Below are 18,783 nucleotides of genomic sequence, written 5' to 3'. Positions count from 1 at the left end.
AAAATATTTTTTTAGCTATTTGATAGTCAGGTCTAAGTCCCCATAAAACACATTCTCAGTCCCAATAAAACACATTCTCAGTCCCCATAAAAACATATAACAGAAGGATTAAAGCAAATAAATCCACCATAAATCCTGACCACACGCTCTAATCGGCTAACAGCCTCTTTAAATACCTGCAGATGTTTTGATGAAGACATACATTGAGAGCCAGATGTTTTCATCACTGTCACACTAACATGTAGATTTATATAATAGTGATATAACACTCTGCTGGGTGTTAACACTCAGATCAATAATGTAGAAGTTATTCATGGTGGTTATTTTCACAACAAGAGGAAGTCGTTTCTGTCACAGTTTCTAAGAATAAAATGTGAGAAAATTCTTAAGATTTTAAGAACTAGGAAGTTGTTCTGCTAAATGTAACCTCAAAGATCTAACAGTCCAACAGTGTTCATACCAACACGTTTTAGTTGAAAATAGCTCTGTTGAAATTATTAAACACATTCTGAGTCCTTATAAAACACATTCTGGGTCCCCATAAACCACATTCTCAGTCCCCATAAACCACATTCTGGGTCCCCATAAACCACATTCTCAGTCCCCATAAACCACATTCTCAGTCCCCATAAACCACATTCTCATTCTCAGTCCCCATAAACCACATTCTGGGTCCCCATGAACCACATTCTCAGTCCCCATTAACCACATTCTCATTCTCAGTCCCCATAAACCACATTCTGGGTCCCCATTAACCACATTCTGTGTCCCCATAAACCACATTCTGGGTCCCCATGAACCACATTCTCATTCTCAGTCCCCATAAACCACATTCTCAGTCCCCATTAACCACATTCTGGGTCCCCATGAACCACATTCTCAGTCCCCATTAACCACATTCTCATTCTCAGTCCCCATAAACCACATTCTCAGTCCCTATTAACCACATTCTGGGTCCCCATAAACCACATTCTCATTCTCAGTCCCCATAAACCACATTCTGGGTCCCCATGAACCACATTCTCAGTCCCCATAAACCACATTCTCAGTCCCCATTAACCACATTCTGTGTCCCCATAAACCACATTCTGGGTCCCCATAAACCACATTCTGGGTCCCCATAAACCACATTCTCAGTCCCCATAAACCACATTCTGGGTCCCCATGAACCACATTCTCAGTCCCCATAAACCACATTCTCATTCTCAGTCCCCATAAACCACATTCCTGAGGATGATTGTGATTATGATGAAGGTGTTTTGGTACCTTGTCATCTGCAGGTGCTTCTTTCGGAGAACCAGCAGGAACAGAACCAGCAGGCTGATGAGGAGGATGCTGAGGACGGCCAGAGCCGAGATGGCGGCTACGCTCGGGTTCATCTCTTTAGCTGCAGACACAAACAACAACAACAACAACAACAACCTCGTATTAAAAAGAAAAACCTTTACTCATAATTATCTTGTTTACTTGTTGTCTTAATTTAGTATAAAGATCATTTCCACAGCTCTAACTCCATAGATTCACATCACTTCTACTTTCTACATGTTAAGCTACTATCAATAAAATGTAATACTTTCACAATAAAAGCCTTCCAGCTGTTCAAAGGACACAACACCTCCCTTTCTAAACAGGCTTTTAATGTGAAACATCTGCAGGAAGTGTTGATTTTACTCACAGCAGCTTGGTAGAGATTTAAAAAATCTATGAAACTGAATTTGTTAATATTTTCACATTAAAGTTCCAATAATTCAACCATTAAAATAATATAATGAATGTATTTTAAATACGACTAAAGGATATATTAACAAAAAAATGGTTTCCACTAAAATTAAAATAAAGGGACAATTGCTAAATTTGTAAACCTTAATAAATCTCTTAAACTATGTAATTAATACATTAAAATAAATAATTACTTTTATCCATTAATAACCCAAACTTTTGGGTGAATCCCTGAACTTGTACCTTAACTGACATATTAAGGCCCTTTAAGGTACAAATTAAAAAGGTAACTTTAATATTAGATTTTTACCCCTAGAAACCCTTAATCTGTTACAGTGCTTTAATGTCGCCATTAATTTAATCTAAATAACACTGTTAATAAGTAGATTCCTTAAATCTAAAAATGACGTAAACCAAAACTCCTTAAAGCTAAAACACCTTAAACTCAGTTCGTGGACTCTCATTACAGTGAACTTTAAGGTGTTTTCAGGGTTGAATAGACGATGAACGGACCGGCGGTGCTGATGCTGATGAGGGCCGGCTTGCTGGCGGTGCTGTAGCTGAAGCTGGTGACGGAGCAGTTGTAGGAGGATGAGGGCGTCAGACCGGAGACCGTGACCACGTGATGGCTGGAGGTCTGAGGCTCGCGGGTCTGAAGTAGACCACAAGAGACCACAAGAGACCACAAGAGACCACCAGTATTATATTTGACTGTATTTATGTATTTCTCTCCATCACAGTTTGATATATTTGTTCCGATGTATTTTCTGTCACAGTTTCGTTGAATTGATTCAACGTCTCACAGACAATAAAATGAGAATTAAAACAATGAATTCTGCAGATTTCCTCTGAAAACATGAAGACATGAAGAACAAAGAACAGCTCACACAGATCGAACGCTTTAACGTCTGTGTTTACTGGAGATCACTGTGAACCTTTGAAACAACAGACGTCTCGTGAAGTTAAAGAAGCTCTGAGGTGGTTTTACCTTCAGCTCCTTGCCGGGTCTGTTGGCTCTACAGAGGACCTGGTAGTAGTCCACCACGCCGTCCTCGGTCCACAGCAGAGTCACTGAGGAGTGGGTGGCGTTCACGGCGTACAGAGACCTCGGAGCAGCCGGCTCTGCAGCCAGAAATAAACACAAGAGTCCATGAGAGCCGGTACGAAGAGGTTAGAGACGGTTACAGAGCGACACGCCCAGAAGAGGAAGTGGAACACGTGAGGTTTCATATTCACTTTCAGGGTGAAGGATTAAGAGCACATGCTGACGAGTTAAAACCTGTCTGATGTGAAAGCTGTCAATCAAACCCTGAGGACCGGTCTGACATGAGGACTCTGGACTCTGGATCGTTTGTGGTGTGAAAGCAAACCAACGAACCACAGGATTTAATGATGTAAAGCTAAACTACTAATAAATATGTTCTGGAAGTCCAGGACCAGGACTGAGAGGGGTCAGGCTGTCAGAACCTGCTGCACTAATATGAGAGGTTTTCTAAAGGGACTCTGGAGAAACAGGACCACTTTAGTCCACAGGGGGCGCCAGAACCAACACGATGAAAAGTGTGTGTGTGTGTGTGTGTGTGCTGACCCAGCTTGATGATGGTGGGTATAGAGGTGTTCCTGCTGCGTTCAGTACAGGCCGTCACCGTCAGGTTGTAGATGTCTCCTGGAGGCAGAGGGAGGCTGGCCCGCATCACGTTACGAGTCACCTGACAACACACACCGGCCAATCACAGTCAAGTAAACAGGATTAACACATAACATGTAAACATACATATTTACAGACAGACTTCCTGTTCCAGAACAAACAGAATGTTTCCAGAAGTCACGACGATTTATAACCAGAACTTCATAATAACTTCACGTGTTAAAGCTGCATTCTCTCTAGTGTCCACCAGGGGGCGACTCCTCTGGTTGTATAGAAGTCTATGAGAAAATGACTCTACTTCTCTCTTGATTTATTACCTCAGTAAACATTGTAAACATGAGTTTATGGTCTCAATCTCTAGTTTCAAGTCTTCTTCAATACAGCATGATGTTCATTTAGTAAATGATGGTCCATTTAGAGTCACACAGACCATAAAGCAGGGGATGCTTTAGGGGCGGGGCTACATGGTGATTGACAGCTCGACGGTCTGGGAGTTTCACAGCTTCCAAGTCTTTAAAGTTTTAAAGTTTAAGATTTTCAGAACAAATTTGTGTTCAGTTGTACTTAAGCTCTGCCCTCTTATGAGTGAACTAATGAATGAACTAATGAACTAGTGAACTAAGGAGTGATGGACTCACGTCGATGGAGTAGCTCCTCTCTGGTCCTTTCTTCCCGACGGCGACGAGCTGCCAGTGAAGCATCCTGGAGTGAGACAAGTCGATGAAGAGCTCCCCGTACGTCCAGCGGACGAAGAGGACGCCGTGAGAGTAGTCCACCGAGGAGATGTGAGGAGCCTCCGGAGCTTCAGGAGAGACGCGTTAGCACCATATGTTATATTATTATAGGATGTTTTTATCATTATATGTACACACGTATGATCACACTTCATACCTGTGATGAAGCTCACCGTCGAGCTGTCGCAGCAGCTGAGCGGAGGGTCGCCCCACGTCACCATGGCAACACGGAAGTTATAATACCAAGCGGGCAGAAGATCTGTGACCCTCTGAGACAAAGAGTGAGCTAGAGTGAGTGTGTGTGTGTGTGAGTGTGTGTGTGAGTTAGTGTGTGTGTGTGTGTGTGTTACCACAGAGGCGATGACGGAGGCCGTAGCAGAGATCTCGTAGTACGTGCTCCACTCTGAGCTCAGCGTCACCGGGTTGAAGAAGAACGTCTGAAGGACGAACTTCCTGAAGGAGACGTGATACGGACGCTGCCAGCTCAGGATCACTGCTGTGGGGCTCAGAGGGTAGACGGCCAGCTCCAACACACCTGTGGGCTCTGAGACACACACACACACACACACACAGACACACACACACACACACACACACAGGTGAGATGTCTGTCATGTGACCAAAGGACACTTTAAGAAAAAACTAAACCTAAAGAGATAAAAAGGCTTCAACAGTCTGGATTAACTGTAGTTTTCTCTACTTCTTCATGTGTTGTGTAATTGTTTTATTTATCTTCTCAGGATGTAAAGCTCCTCAGATATCAGTGAGATCTTCTCAGTGAAACACTGCTGCTGCTGCGCTGCTGCTCACCGATGTCGATGATGACGGGCTCAGACGGAGGACTCGTCAGCGGGCCGTTGGTGTGACAGACGACCACTCGGTACTGAGCGCCGGGGGTCAGGTTACTGATGATGTCACTCGTTGAGTTTTCCTGAACAAACGTTAAAAAACGTTAAAAACAATAGAAATACAAATGTTCTGACTGCTGAGCAACGACGCACAAAACAAGAACGCTCATGTTGATTTATTCTAGTTATATTATAGTGTGAAGTTAAAATACAGATTAAGAATTAAGAGAATGAAGTGGAAACAAAGTCATAGTTTTATGAGTTTAGAAGAAAAAATATAATATTATGAAATAAAGTAAAGTAATAAATATTATTGAGTGAAGTTGTAATTAACAATAAAACATGTCTAACTATTGCTGTTGAGTTAAATACTGTGATGTTAAAATGTTTTATATACATTATATCATCAAATCAAATATTCTGATTCATATTTTAACAAAACTGAACATATTATAGTCAGAAGAACTTGTTGATTGGAACAACATATTTTCATTAAAAGCTAAAATCTTGTGAATAAATAAAGTGATAAATATTAATAAACTGACTCAAAAGTTCAACATAAGATTCACACTTTACGGTCTACGAGACTCGTTCTATCACTGAGGACGCTCTGTGTTCATATTCCATTCATGAGGGAGAACGTTGTATTCATCTGTTCAGATATAAGTTAAAGATATTTAAGTTTTCATGTTATCAGTTCAGTTTTAACCCTTAAAAATCCATGAATTCATCCCTTTAATTAAGTTCCTGAGAGGAACTTTTAACCAGTTATGAAAGTCTTTCATCTACACAAGTAAACCAGAAGATATTCTTAATGCTCGTCATCAGAGCAACAGGGTCCCAGAACCAGAACCAGAACCAGGACCAGAACCAGAACCAGAACCAGAACCAGGACCAGAACCGAGCAAAATCAGAGGTTTTCTAAAAGGGCCTCTGGTGCTCAGAAACACTACAGCTTCTGTCTTTAATACCCATTAAATCAGAAGTAATTATGATCAGTAAAGAACTGCTTCAAAGGTATTTCTTCACGATTAGACGTTATTTTCTGTGTTTGTAGAATCCGTGTTGGTTGATGGAGCTCTGTAGCGTCCATGTTGTTGTGGTTGGATGAAGAGAACCTCGAGTATTGATCAGTGTCACCTCACTGCAGTACGTGTTCTCCATCCTCTGGCTGACGCTCGGTCTGAGGCAGGTGGTGGAAACCACCGACACCAGGCTGCCGTTGTGGTCCTCTGAGGACGGAGTCCAGGAGACCACGGCGGTGCTCGAGTCCAGCAGTCTGACGCTGACAGCCTGAGGACGCTCACGGAGATCCTCCAGCAACTCACCACCAGGACCTGGAACACAGGACTGGTTTATTATGGAGCTATAAACTAGTTGATCTAGTATCACTGTAACACATGAGGGTCTTTGGTTCCGTACTGAGGTAGAAGGTGAAGCTATAAACACCTCAGTACTAGTTTATTACAGTGTTATAATCATGTTGGTACTAGTTGATCTAGTATCACTGTAACACATGAGGGTCTTTGGTTCCGTACTGAGGTAGAAGGTGAAGCCGGTGTCGGCGGCGCTCTCTCGGGCCTCACAGTCTCCAGACGAGCTCAGCGTGGTGACCTGGACTCGGTACGTTCCCGGCTCCGTTAACTCGGTGAAGAACTCGTGAGTGTTTTCATCCACGGTGGCTGTTTCTGTAGAGTTACCTGAGAATCACAAGAGGACAGGTGAGTACGAGTCTGTGTCAATATGTAACAACTTTGGTTCTTTTGTCCAATTAACCTTTAGATCCCGAGCGGAGCCCAATGGGGCTCTAGAGGGGGGCGAAGAGTGTACACATGTAGTACAAATCACTTTTGAGAACGAATGAAATGATATTTTTAAATATTTCAAAAACGTACATGACGAAGAGATTCTGATCAAATGAACCATGTAACCTATTTTAACCACTCAAAAACATATATATATATACAAAGTACTTCAAGGTACTACAAGTACTACCACAATTTCACCGATTTCTCACCAGGAGAAAGCGAGCAATGTTCTCCGTTATCAGTCCCAGCCGCGATCTACGGCACTTTCACACACTTCATATCCAGCAGCACGAGGAGAACACACTGCATCGAACTATCGCCTCCAAATTATTCTACTTTAAACCGTTAGAACGTTACTATTGATCTGCCACAGATATCAACTCAGCCCATCATCATAAACATTGAAACGCTCCGTACCTTTTAGATGTTTCCTGGATGAAAATAAAAAAAAAAAAAAGAATAATCCATGCCGGCATATCGAAGCCGTCTCTCTCCTCTGCTGGTAAAAAAACTGAGTCTCTGACGACCAACTATGACGAATGAGTAATAATTTCAGTTTTGGCCAATGGGTTTGACCCATGGGGGCGGATCAATTATTTTATTGGCTTAAAATTCTGTCAAACAACTCAAATAACGAATCACTACAATGCCCAGAGTCTCCCGGGCTCAGAACTGTAAGAATTGCGCAAATCGGCCAATCACAGGCTGTGTTAGGTTCAAATACATCACGTAAAACTGAAATTCTGATGAAAATGAGCCATATTTTACAGGTTTTTATAGAGCACAGGCTCTCACAATGATGCCAAACTGCTGTATTATATAGACTGAACACTATTAGTGATAAAAGAAGTGAAATATAGAGTTAGATAGTATTTAAAAGTACAATAAAACAGCTATATCGGCTGCTTCTAAAATCAGAATTGACGTTGGCTGACCACAGCTGACCCGTACACCGGCATTGATTTCTCAGGCAGACTTACTTTAAAAAGGACAAAAGACGTGTTGTGGTATGATTTTAGAGAGTTTAAGCCTTGGACCTCATCATTTCAAATCAATAAAAATGATTTTTCTTTTCAGGCGAACCTGAACATTTTGTATTTGAGCTGTGTGTTATATTCATTCAGCATTAACCAATAACATATACACTGATATGTACACATGTTAACAAACTATCACAAGTGTTAGTGTTATAATACCATTGAAATTATTCAAATAAACCTTGTAGTTAGCGAGATACGCCCCTTTGAGTGTGGGTATGAAATGTTCAAGCGGAGGGCTCAAAATAGGCCTAGTGGTTATTAAAAAAGATTAATCCATAATTACAGATTAATCATACAATTATTTCCTCAATTCATTAATGAATAGTTTTAAATAAAATGTTAGATTTTCACTTTACTTTCCTAAAAACCTTCATATTTCAGAAGTTTCAAACAGAAAATTATGCAAAAAATAAATTTCAACGTTTCACGTCATGAATTGATTATTAGACTTCAACTCAAAATAACTTAATGAACAAAGTTACGTTTCTGTGTATATTAATATATTCTACTGATTTATTTCAGTTTAAGAGGCTCACTTGTCTGTTTTTATGTATTTTATTTATATTTTCTATCTCATTTTCATTCAGTTCTATTTGACATTTTATTCTGTATTGATTTCACACCCGTGTTGTTTTGTGTTTTGTTTTATTTTATTCTCACTGTTTTGGTTTTAATCCTACAAAGCACTTTGTTGATTTAATGATTTAAAAAGCTCCTTACACATAAATCTATTTTTTTTTATTACTAATATTATATTATTTGTTGTTGTTATTATTATTATTATTATTAATAACCATAATTACCATTCTTATAATAATAATTATTGTTATTATTACTAATATTATATTATTATAATATTATGTATTATTATTACTATTGTTATTATTATAATTATAATTGTTATTAGTATTACAAAATCTTATTAATACAATTATTAATATTATTAATATCACGCGGTTCCCCTCGTTGTACCTTCTCTGTAGATGTAGACGTTGAAGCCGTCGTAGCTGGTCGGAGGTCTGGGGGGCAGCCAGCGCAGCTCCAGCAGGATGGGGGGCAGTTTGGTGGGCAGGATGGAGGCTTCGGGGGGGAGACCCATGGCTGAACCGGGCTCGTTGGAGTCCTCGTACTCCGACACCACGGCGTTAACGAACTCCTCCTCCCTGTCTGCAGGAGACGGGTCGGTCGGGTCCAGCCAGTAGCTCTGAGTCTCCGTCGACTTGTTCACGGCATTGACGCCTGTCAGGTTTTGTGTTGGGCTGAAGGGAACCCGTGTGACAGCTACCACCACTTCCTCTGAGGTGTTCTCCTCCTCCTGCTCCTCCTGCTCCTCCTGCTGCTGCTCCTCTATCAGCGGGATGTCCCGGGCTTGACGGGAGGCTCGCCGGATCTCCTCGCCCCCCTCAGGAGGAACCACGTCTGGGGCTTCACCTGGCAGCGTCCTCTGGCTCAGGTGGACGATCTTATGGGAAATGTTGAGGGGGGGGTAGGGCACTGAGACCACAACAGAGGGGGACAGGTGAGACCACAACAGAGGGGGACAGGTGAGACCACAACAGAGGGGGACAGGTGAGACCACAACAACAGAGGGGGACAGGTGAGACCACGAGAGAGTGGGACATTTGATTTGCAACTGGTGAGTGTGTGATGTCACTGTGTGTGATGTCACTGTGTGTGATGTCACTGTGTGTGATGTCACTGTGTGTGATGTCACTGTGTCTCACCTGTCCTGTGGTGTACAGGTGAGTGTGTGATGTCACTGTGTGTCACCAGGGCCGTCTGGTACACTGTGACCTCAGAGATCAGCTGGAAGGTGATGTTACGGTAACACACGCCAGGTAACCAGTGTTTGAACACCGTCTTCCCTTTGTAGAAATCTATGACGACACAAAACAAAGATCATTTAATGAAACTATTTAATCAGAGAAAGAAACATAAACACAGTAAAACAGTCCAGAAGAAGTGAAAGTACATTTTAATAAAGTAAAAGTACAACAAATACTAGAACCTGATGATCCTGTATTACTGTATTATCTTATTTAAAGTAAAAAGAAGTAAATGAGTGAGTCCCAACACAAACCGCTGTGTGGAGCGTTCATTTACAGTTATTTTACCTTTTAGTAACGTTGTTCTGCTTTATTGTTAAACACATAATAAAATATATTTGGTCCATGTAATCTTCGCAGGAAAGTTCAGAAAATATACTTTACAAAGAGTACATTCAGCTAGTATTTGGTATCTGCTACATTAACTAGAAAACTTCTGGTTTCACAGTAAAAGTCTTCCACTGCCTTCACATTAAAGGGCATTTATTGTGATGGGTTAAAAAACTCAGAGAAGTCATTTTTGTTGTTGAACTTTGAGATGAAAAGAAAATGCTACAATTGACGGAAGGAATCAAGGTTACATCATGTATACTAGTCAGTGTATAAACATGTATTAACTGGTTAATAACACTCTGTAATGGGCAGGATTAAGTCTTTAATAATGTATTTGTTAACAACTTTAAGTGATAATAAACGATAAATGATAATGATAATAGGGTAAAACACAGCTGTAATAATATTACATGTCTAAAAAAAATGAAAAATGAAAAATGAAGATAATTTTAAGGTATAAATTAAGAGATGGATTCATGTTATTTGTCCTATGTTTACCTTTGTAGTATTAGAATACTGTACGTAGTCGTGTTTATCTATGTATAGTAGTTATACCTTTGTAGTATTAGAATACTGTACGTAGTCGTGTTTATCTATGTATAATAGTTATACCTTTGTAGTATTAGAATACTGTACGTAGTCGTGTTTATCTATGTATAGTAGTTATACCTTTGTAGTATTAGAATACTGTACGTAGTCGTGTTTATCTATGTATAATAGTTATACCTTTGTAGTATTAGAATACTGTACGTAGTCGTGTTTATCTATGTATTATAGTTATACCTTTGTAGTATTAGAATACTGTACGTAGTCGTGTTTATCTATGTATAGTAGTTATACCTTTGTAGTATTAGAATACTGTACGTAGTCGTGTTTATCTATGTATAATAGTTATACCTTTGTAGTATTAGAATACTGTACGTAGTCGTGTTTATCTATGTATAGTAGTTATACCTTTGTAGTATTAGAATACTGTACGTAGTCGTGTTTATCTATGTATAATAGTTATACCTTTGTAGTATTAGAATACTGTACGTAGTCGTGTTTATCTATGTATTATAGTTATACCTTTGTAGTATTAGAATACTGTACGTAGTCGTGTTTATCTATGTATAATAGTTATACCTTTGTAGTATTAGAATACTGTACGTAGTCGTGTTTATCTATGTATAATAGTTATACCTTTGCTGTACGTAGTCGTGTTTATCTATGTATAGTAGTTATACCTTTGTAGTATTAGAATACTGTACGTAGTCGTGTTTATCTATGTATAGTAGTTATACCTTTGTAGTATTAGAATACTGTACGTAGTCGTGTTTATCTATGTATAATAGTTATACCTTTGTAGTATTAGAATACTGTACGTAGTCGTGTTTATCTATGTATAATAGTTATACCTTTGTAGTATTAGAATACTGTACGTAGTCGTGTTTATCTATGTATAATAGTTATACCTTTGTAGTATTAGAATACTGTACGTAGTCGTGTTTATCTATGTATAGTAGTTATACCTTTGTAGTATTAGAATACTGTACGTAGTCGTGTTTATCTATGTATAGTAGTTATACCTTTGTAGTATTAGAATACTGTACGTAGTCGTGTTTATCTATGTATAGTAGTTATACCTTTGTAGTATTAGAATACTGTACGTAGTCGTGTTTATCTATGTATAATAGTTATACCTTTGTAGTATTAGAATACTGTACGTAGTCGTGTTTATCTATGTATAATAGTTATACCTTTGTAGTATTAGAATACTGTACGTAGTCGTGTTTATCTATGTATAGTAGTTATACCTTTGTAGTATTAGAATACTGTACGTAGTCGTGTTTATCTATGTATAGTAGTTATACCTTTGTAGTATTAGAATACTGTACGTAGTCGTGTTTATCTATGTATAATAGTTATACCTTTGTAGTATTAGAATACTGTACGTAGTCGTGTTTATCTATGTATAATAGTTATACCTTTGTAGTATTAGAATACTGTACGTAGTCGTGTTTATCTATGTATAGTAGTTATACCTTTGTAGTATTAGAATACTGTACGTAGTCGTGTTTATCTATGTATAATAGTTATACCTTTGTAGTATTAGAATACTGTACGTAGTCGTGTTTATCTATGTATAATAGTTATACCTTTGTAGTATTAGAATACTGTACGTAGTCGTGTTTATCTATGTATATAGAACATTTAGACCTTTGTAGAGCATGGAGCGACGCTCCGCTCCTTCGGTGAAGCTGATGTTCACTCTGCTGAAGACGTTTCCTGCTGGAGGTTCGATCTGAAACACGACGCCGGTCTCTGGAGACTCTTTATAGTCTGAGATGTGGACTCTGTGGACAGGAAGTGGCTCTGAGGAGACAAAACAACACACTTCACACTTTAAACTTTAAATATAAATATAAAATATTCACATGTTGATTATGTCAAATGTGCTTCTGGTATAAATGTCAAACGTACGTTCTCCTCTTGAAATCACATAAAATACCTTAATTATGTCCTTATTAATACACAAATCTATGTAAATATAAGGAATTTAGTTTATAATTAATCTAAATTTAGAAATGAGAAAAATATGTAAAATAAAACACTTCAATATAAATCAAGATCCTCAATCATTATATATCAGGAATGGGTTTTGATGTATTAAGGTTTTTTTATAGATTGTCTGAACAGTTTAAGAGGTTTTTAAGAGCTTGAAACACAAAACATATAAACAAAATAAATAACTGAAAAATGAAGCTAATTTTAGGTTTAACTTAAGGGAGGCTTATTCATGTTATTTGGCCATACTCCTAAAATCTAATTTAAAATATTCAAATACTTAATTACAGAACAATAAATGGTTAAATTAATGAAGTTTTATGGTAAAATATTATAAGATTCATTTCCATCGTATGTACCAACACAAATGTGATTAAAAGGAATTATTTGACAAAGATGCTGAACATTGAATCTGAGATATTCCACTCCGAGGACTCCGGTCTCTTACTTGTGAGCACCGGGACGGTCTGGACGGGTCTGGACCAGCTCTGTCCCAGTTTCACCAGCAGTCCCACCATGTAGCAGAGACCATGGAAGGACGTGTTGAACACCAGAGGCTCGCTGGTGTTCACAAACTGGACCAGGATCAGTCGAGGCTCTCCGGAGAGCTGAGCGGCGAACGCCGTCACGTTGTCCTGAAGGTCGGAACGCTCGAGTCTCGCTACGATCAGACCATCATCGTTTAGAGACGCCTGGAACGATGTCACACTCTGAAACAGGAAGAGTCTTCATCACTAGCTATAAAACACTCTGAAACAGGAAGAGAGTCTTCATCACCAACTATAAAACACTCTGAAACAGGAAGAGTCTTCATCACCAACTATAAAACACTCTGAAACAGGAAGAGAGTCTTCATCACCAACTATAAAACACTCTGAAACAGGAAGAGTCTTCATCACCAACTATAAAACACTCTGAAACAGGAAGAGTCTTCATCACCAACTATAAAACACTCTGAAACAGGAAGAGAGTCTTCATCACCAACTATAAAACACTCTGAAACAGGAAGAGAGTCTTCATCACCAACTATAAAACACTCTGAAACAGGAAGAGAGTCTTCATCACCAACTATAAAACACTCTGAAACAGGAAGAGAGTCTTCATCACCAACTATAAAACACTCTGAAACAGGAAGAGAGTCTTCATCACCAACTATAAAACATGAAGAAACAGGAAGAGAGTCTTCATCACCAACTATAAAACATGAAGAAACAGGAAGAGAGTCTTCATCACTAGCTATAACACATGAAGAAACAGGAAGGTCTTCATCAGAAACTATAAAACATAAAGATAATAAATCAAAGGAAGTTGGCTCCCTAGTTTAACCCTCAAACCAGTAAATTAAAGCAAACATCATAAAAACGTTCCACCAATCTGAAAGAATCTCAGTTAATCTGCTGAGTCTTAAAACATAGAAGAAGGTTCTCTGTAATATCAGAGCAGACTATTACTCAGAATCATCAACTTCATGTACTACTTTATCGAATAGATATCTATCTACTATCAGAAAACACTCTATAAACTTTCATTGTTATGCAGATTCAAATCTCTGACTGCTACTCTTCTTCCTCCTCCTCCTCCTCCTCCTCCTCCTCCTCCTTCTTTCCCTCAGCCACCTAATTTTCCTTTTTCAAACGCATGAAAACAGAAGAAAAACAAATTAATAAAAACAATATTTCATCACAAGTCTCAGAACTCCCAGGCTCCCTGAACTCCCCACCGGCTCTGACTATTACCTGGTAAATAGTCCAGTCTTATATATTAATAACTGGAGATGAGTTCTGCTTCTATCTGATCTCAGATCAGCTGATTTCCTGTCTGATGATATCAGCTGTTGTTTCATTAAATGTGACAGAGAGTCGACTCGTCGCTGACAGGGTGAGCAACAACAACAACAACAACAACAACATGTTTGTCTTCTACATGACAAAAATGTATTATAGTTATACTTTCAAAACTTATTTTTTAAAAGGTGCTATGTAAATAAAGTTATTATATGGTTAGTTGTTCTTGTTGGTGGTGAGAAAGAATTATTCTTGATATCATTTCATTTTCAACACAATTTTATTTTAAATCAAGACTCAGTTCTTTTCTTTATTCGTACGCTTCCCTTTGGGCACCAAATCAGTAGATATAATGTAACTTATTATGTAAATGATATGCAATTCTTTCTGGTGTGTCTCGTGTCAACGTGATTTCAGTCATAGCTACATTAGCATGCTAACATGCTCACAATGACAACGTTGATGATAACATTTACTACATTCACCACCTTTGCTTAGCGTGTTAGCATGCTAACATTAGCTAATTATCCGTAAACACAGAGTCCAGCAGAATCTAAGATCTGATTATCAACCAAACAAGAAATAATTCATAAACTAACGTATTCTAAATCGATTTGGGGGGGAATCAAAATTGTGCAATTAATGAACAAAGTGACAAATAAGATGCTTCCAGAGGAATTTATATGTTTACAAAACAAAAATGTAAAGTCAAAGGAGTTCATTTGTGGAACAGTTTTGAAAAGGAACTAAATTACATTTGACATTTAAATATGTATTTATTTAAAAATAAGATGAGCACTGGTGTATACAGAACTCTTTTGTTTGAGACTTTTGGGGAATATATAATGTTTATATATGTCTTTTGTTTCTTTGTATAAATCATTATTTTTGAACAGTAAACACATTAATAACAATGAGCAGCGCTGACGGACAGAGATCGTTATGCATACACATAACCAGACATTGTCCTCAGAGAGACGACAATAAAAACACGTCGACTCATTCAATTCATGGCTGCTCTGCTGTCGCCATGGCAACAGAGATGAAAGGCCAGCTGAGGGGAGATGCTCATTATGTCCGATTCCAGCATCACCACGGAGACGATGCTGATGTCGTCGTCCACCCGTATACCATGTTCACATGATCAGAGACTATTTATAGACGGTCATTGATGAAATAAGACACTTAATCAATATTCATTCAAACAAACTGGAACAGCCTGCTTCTATCAATCAACATCGACGTTACCGTTATTCAAAAACATCGGTCTTCATCCTTCAAGTGTGTCTACGTAGTTTGTCCAAGTCAGAGGTGATTTACAAATAAAGTTTGATTGACTTCATAGCTATCAAAGGCCATGAGTTGTGGTTGAATGTTCCAGAAAGCACTGTGGCGATCGGATGATTTTACATCCATCAGTGACGAAGACGAACATGGACTGAAGTCACATGTGAGGACATTTTTAATGTCCCTATAGTGTCTCTTGTTGAAGATGTCTCCGCTATGAGTAACAACAAAAGTACTGAAGTATCAGAACACCTGCTGGTTGGACTTTTTTAGGAATTACTCTGTCAGAAGACAAAGTACAACATATCTTTATACAACGGTTTGTATTTTTTAAATAAAGTTACTCCATATTTTTCAGGTGTTCTCCCACAAAAGTCTAGCAACACAAATTAAGTTCTGCTCCTTAAATGAATAGTCTTTTCAAATATAAACTTCCAACTTCACCGTTTCAACAAATCTACTTAGTTAGGTTGAGACAACAACACTACTTAGTTAGGTTGAGACAACAAAACTACTTAGTTATGTTGAGAAAACTAAACTAGTTAGTTAGGTTGAGACAACTAAACTACTTAGTTAGGTTGAGACAACTAAACTACTTAGTTAGGTTGAGACAACTAAACTACTTAGTTAGGTTGAGACAACTAAACTTAGTTAGGTTGAGACAACTAAACTACTTACTTAGGTTGAGACAACACTACTTAGTTAGGTTGAGACAACTAAACTAAGTTAGGTTGAGACAACAACACTAAGTTCGGTTGAAACAACAACATTACTTAGTTCGGTTGAAACAACAACACTATTTAGTTCGGTTGAGACAACTAAACTACTTAGTTCGGTTGAAACAACTAAACTACTTAGGTTTAGAAAAATATGGTGTTTTTTGTTAAAATACCGACTGAACAAGTCACATGACAAATAAATAAACGTTGACTTCTGGTTTCACATGAGGAACAATCAGCGGTCTATTTTTTTCTCACACAGCCAGCAGCTCTTCACAGCTACAAATAGTAGATTAGAATAAATAATGGATTATATTTAATAAACTGATCAGTCGCATGTTTTGTGTGTTAAATCAAAGTAACTAACCATTAATTAGAATATCTCCCTCTGCAATGTAGTAGAATTATAAAGTAGCATAACGAGAAAATACTCAAATAAAGAATTTTAAAACTTCCAGTACTTTTGTAAATGTACTTTACTTTCTAAAGACATCGTTGATCATTTAAACTAGAAACCAAACAGTGAAGACCAACATTATCCTCATGACACACACACACACACACACACACACAGCTCTGTTTGAGTGAATGAATGGAGTATCTGACCCTGTGTGAATGAATTGGGGGGGGGGGGGGGCCTCAGGCAGCTGCCAACATTATCATGCAAACCTCCAGCTTTTTGTTTTCTTTAGGCGGGGGGGGGGGTGCTTGGGCCTCTGACAGATCCAGCCAGGAGAGGACGGGGACCTCCAGAGTCCATTAGACTATGAATGAGCTCCACTCTGACGGCTAAATGTTCACTTTTCTCCATGAGGTTTGGTGGGACCGACTTCATGTTGGTTTTTCTAAATAAAGAACAGAGCTGTCAATCATCGGCTGTGACGTCTGATGAAATTAATACTCCTTTTCTGGAAACAACAAATAAATCACCAAAATCAAGTCACCGGCTTCTGCCAGAGCTTTCTACCACATTTGCTGAAGAACATTTCCCCCCCAAAGCACTGAGGGAACTTTCACACTTTCTGAATTAAAGACTCTTCTTTGTGGTGCTAAAACAAAGCAGTCATTCTCTAACTTTCCCTCCACCTCATATTTAAAAGAGAAATCAAGTCCACTCTGTATTTGTGAACCTGTTTTGCCAAAGCAGACAAAGAATGAGCCCAACGAGGTCACCATGCTGGCATCAGCCAACATCTCTCAGTCCTGTTTGTGGGGCAGCCCTCGAGCAAAATGTTCACGTTCGTCACTGAAGTCTGGAGAGACTCGAGAGGTGTTTGTGTTTCTTTGTCTCTACAACAGATGATTGACAGTTCTCTCCTTCATCTTTAAAACAAGGGCTGAAAACATCACATTGCTTCTATACAAACAATAAAAAGGTCCACTTACTGTCTTTCACCACATCACAGTTTGCTCAGTTCTTTTTGTCAAACTACAGTTTATAAGATAAAGAACGAATTTTCACAAAGTGCAACACTAAAGGAAGATATTCACTTTTCTCAATGAAGTCTTTTGGAGCTCAACAGGTGTTTGTTTGACAAAGACTCAGTTTCTTTATTTCTTTTCTGTTACACTTATTTTATTACAGACACTTATAGGTCAATTGTGACTGAATGTTTGAGTAGTAATTAGTTATTGTTTTATTGATAATGAAAATGATTTCTATTTGGGTGCAGTAAACAAATAAATCATTTTGAGGTTGTTTTTCTAAACAACAGCTATTAAAAGGTGTGAAATGTGAAGGCAGTAATCTTCCTAATCCTGCTGTAAACCTCTTAACCACTGCTGGGAGTAAATCAGATGCATAATAGAATATAATAAAGTACGTCTGTTTGAATTAAAGCTTTACGGAGAGTTTAAAACAAACACTGCTGTGTAATATAGTTGATAATCCAACAACAGGCAGTTTAAATAGCTGTTTAGATTATTACTGTCAGGGATAATCCTCATATGTGAAAGGGCACCAATAATCTGAGGATAAAATCCATGAGGTTCAACAAAAACAATCTGAGGATGAGAAAAACCTACCATGTCACTAACTAAGTAGTTTAGTTGTCTAAAACTAACTGAGTAGTTTTTGTTGTCTAAACCTAACTAAGTAGTTTTTGTTGTCTAAACCTAACTAAGTAGTTTAGTTGTCTAAACCTAACTAAGTAGTTTAGTTGTCTAAACCTAACTAAGTAGTTTAGTTGTCTAAACCTAACTAAGTAGTTTTTGTTGTCTAAACCTAACTAAGTAGTTTTTGTTGTCTAAACCTAACTAAGTAGTTTAGTTGTCTAAACCTAACTAAGTAGTTTAGTTGTCTAAACCTAACTAAGTAGTTTTGTTGTCTAAACCTAACTAAGTAGTTTAGTTGTCTAAACCTAACTAAGTAGTTTAGTTGTCTAAACCTAACTAAGTAGTTTTGTTGTCTAAACCTAACTAAGTAGTTTTTGTTGTCTAAACCTAACTAAGTAGTTTTTGTTGTCTAAACCTAACTAAGTAGTTTAGTTG

At 38.1% G+C, this 18,783-nt stretch overlaps 1 protein-coding gene across 1 annotated transcript in view; it reads right to left on the bottom strand.

Annotated features, from left to right (window-relative positions):
- The window catches only part of ptpro (protein tyrosine phosphatase receptor type O), a gene marked incomplete at both ends in the record, with an annotated part of 33,054 nt that overhangs the window by 11,646 nt on the left and 2,625 nt on the right, over positions 1-18,783 (bottom strand). The window contains 14 exon segments of the mRNA XM_079183374.1: positions 1,267-1,387; positions 2,233-2,371; positions 2,708-2,841; positions 3,308-3,428; positions 4,006-4,169; positions 4,259-4,370; positions 4,452-4,645; positions 4,912-5,032; positions 6,090-6,286; positions 6,488-6,649; positions 8,770-9,291; positions 9,522-9,674; positions 12,156-12,311; positions 12,952-13,213. Coding sequence (XP_079039500.1) covers positions 1,267-1,387; positions 2,233-2,371; positions 2,708-2,841; positions 3,308-3,428; positions 4,006-4,169; positions 4,259-4,370; positions 4,452-4,645; positions 4,912-5,032; positions 6,090-6,286; positions 6,488-6,649; positions 8,770-9,291; positions 9,522-9,674; positions 12,156-12,311; positions 12,952-13,213 — 2,558 coding nt within the window.

This window comes from Pholis gunnellus, assembly GCF_910591455.1.
Source record: "Pholis gunnellus genome assembly, chromosome: 22".
In the NCBI taxonomy this organism is placed as follows: Eukaryota; Metazoa; Chordata; class Actinopteri; order Perciformes; family Pholidae; genus Pholis; species Pholis gunnellus.
The sequence above is the reverse complement of the archived record's forward strand: the minus strand, read 5'-3'. Positions and strand labels throughout refer to the sequence as shown.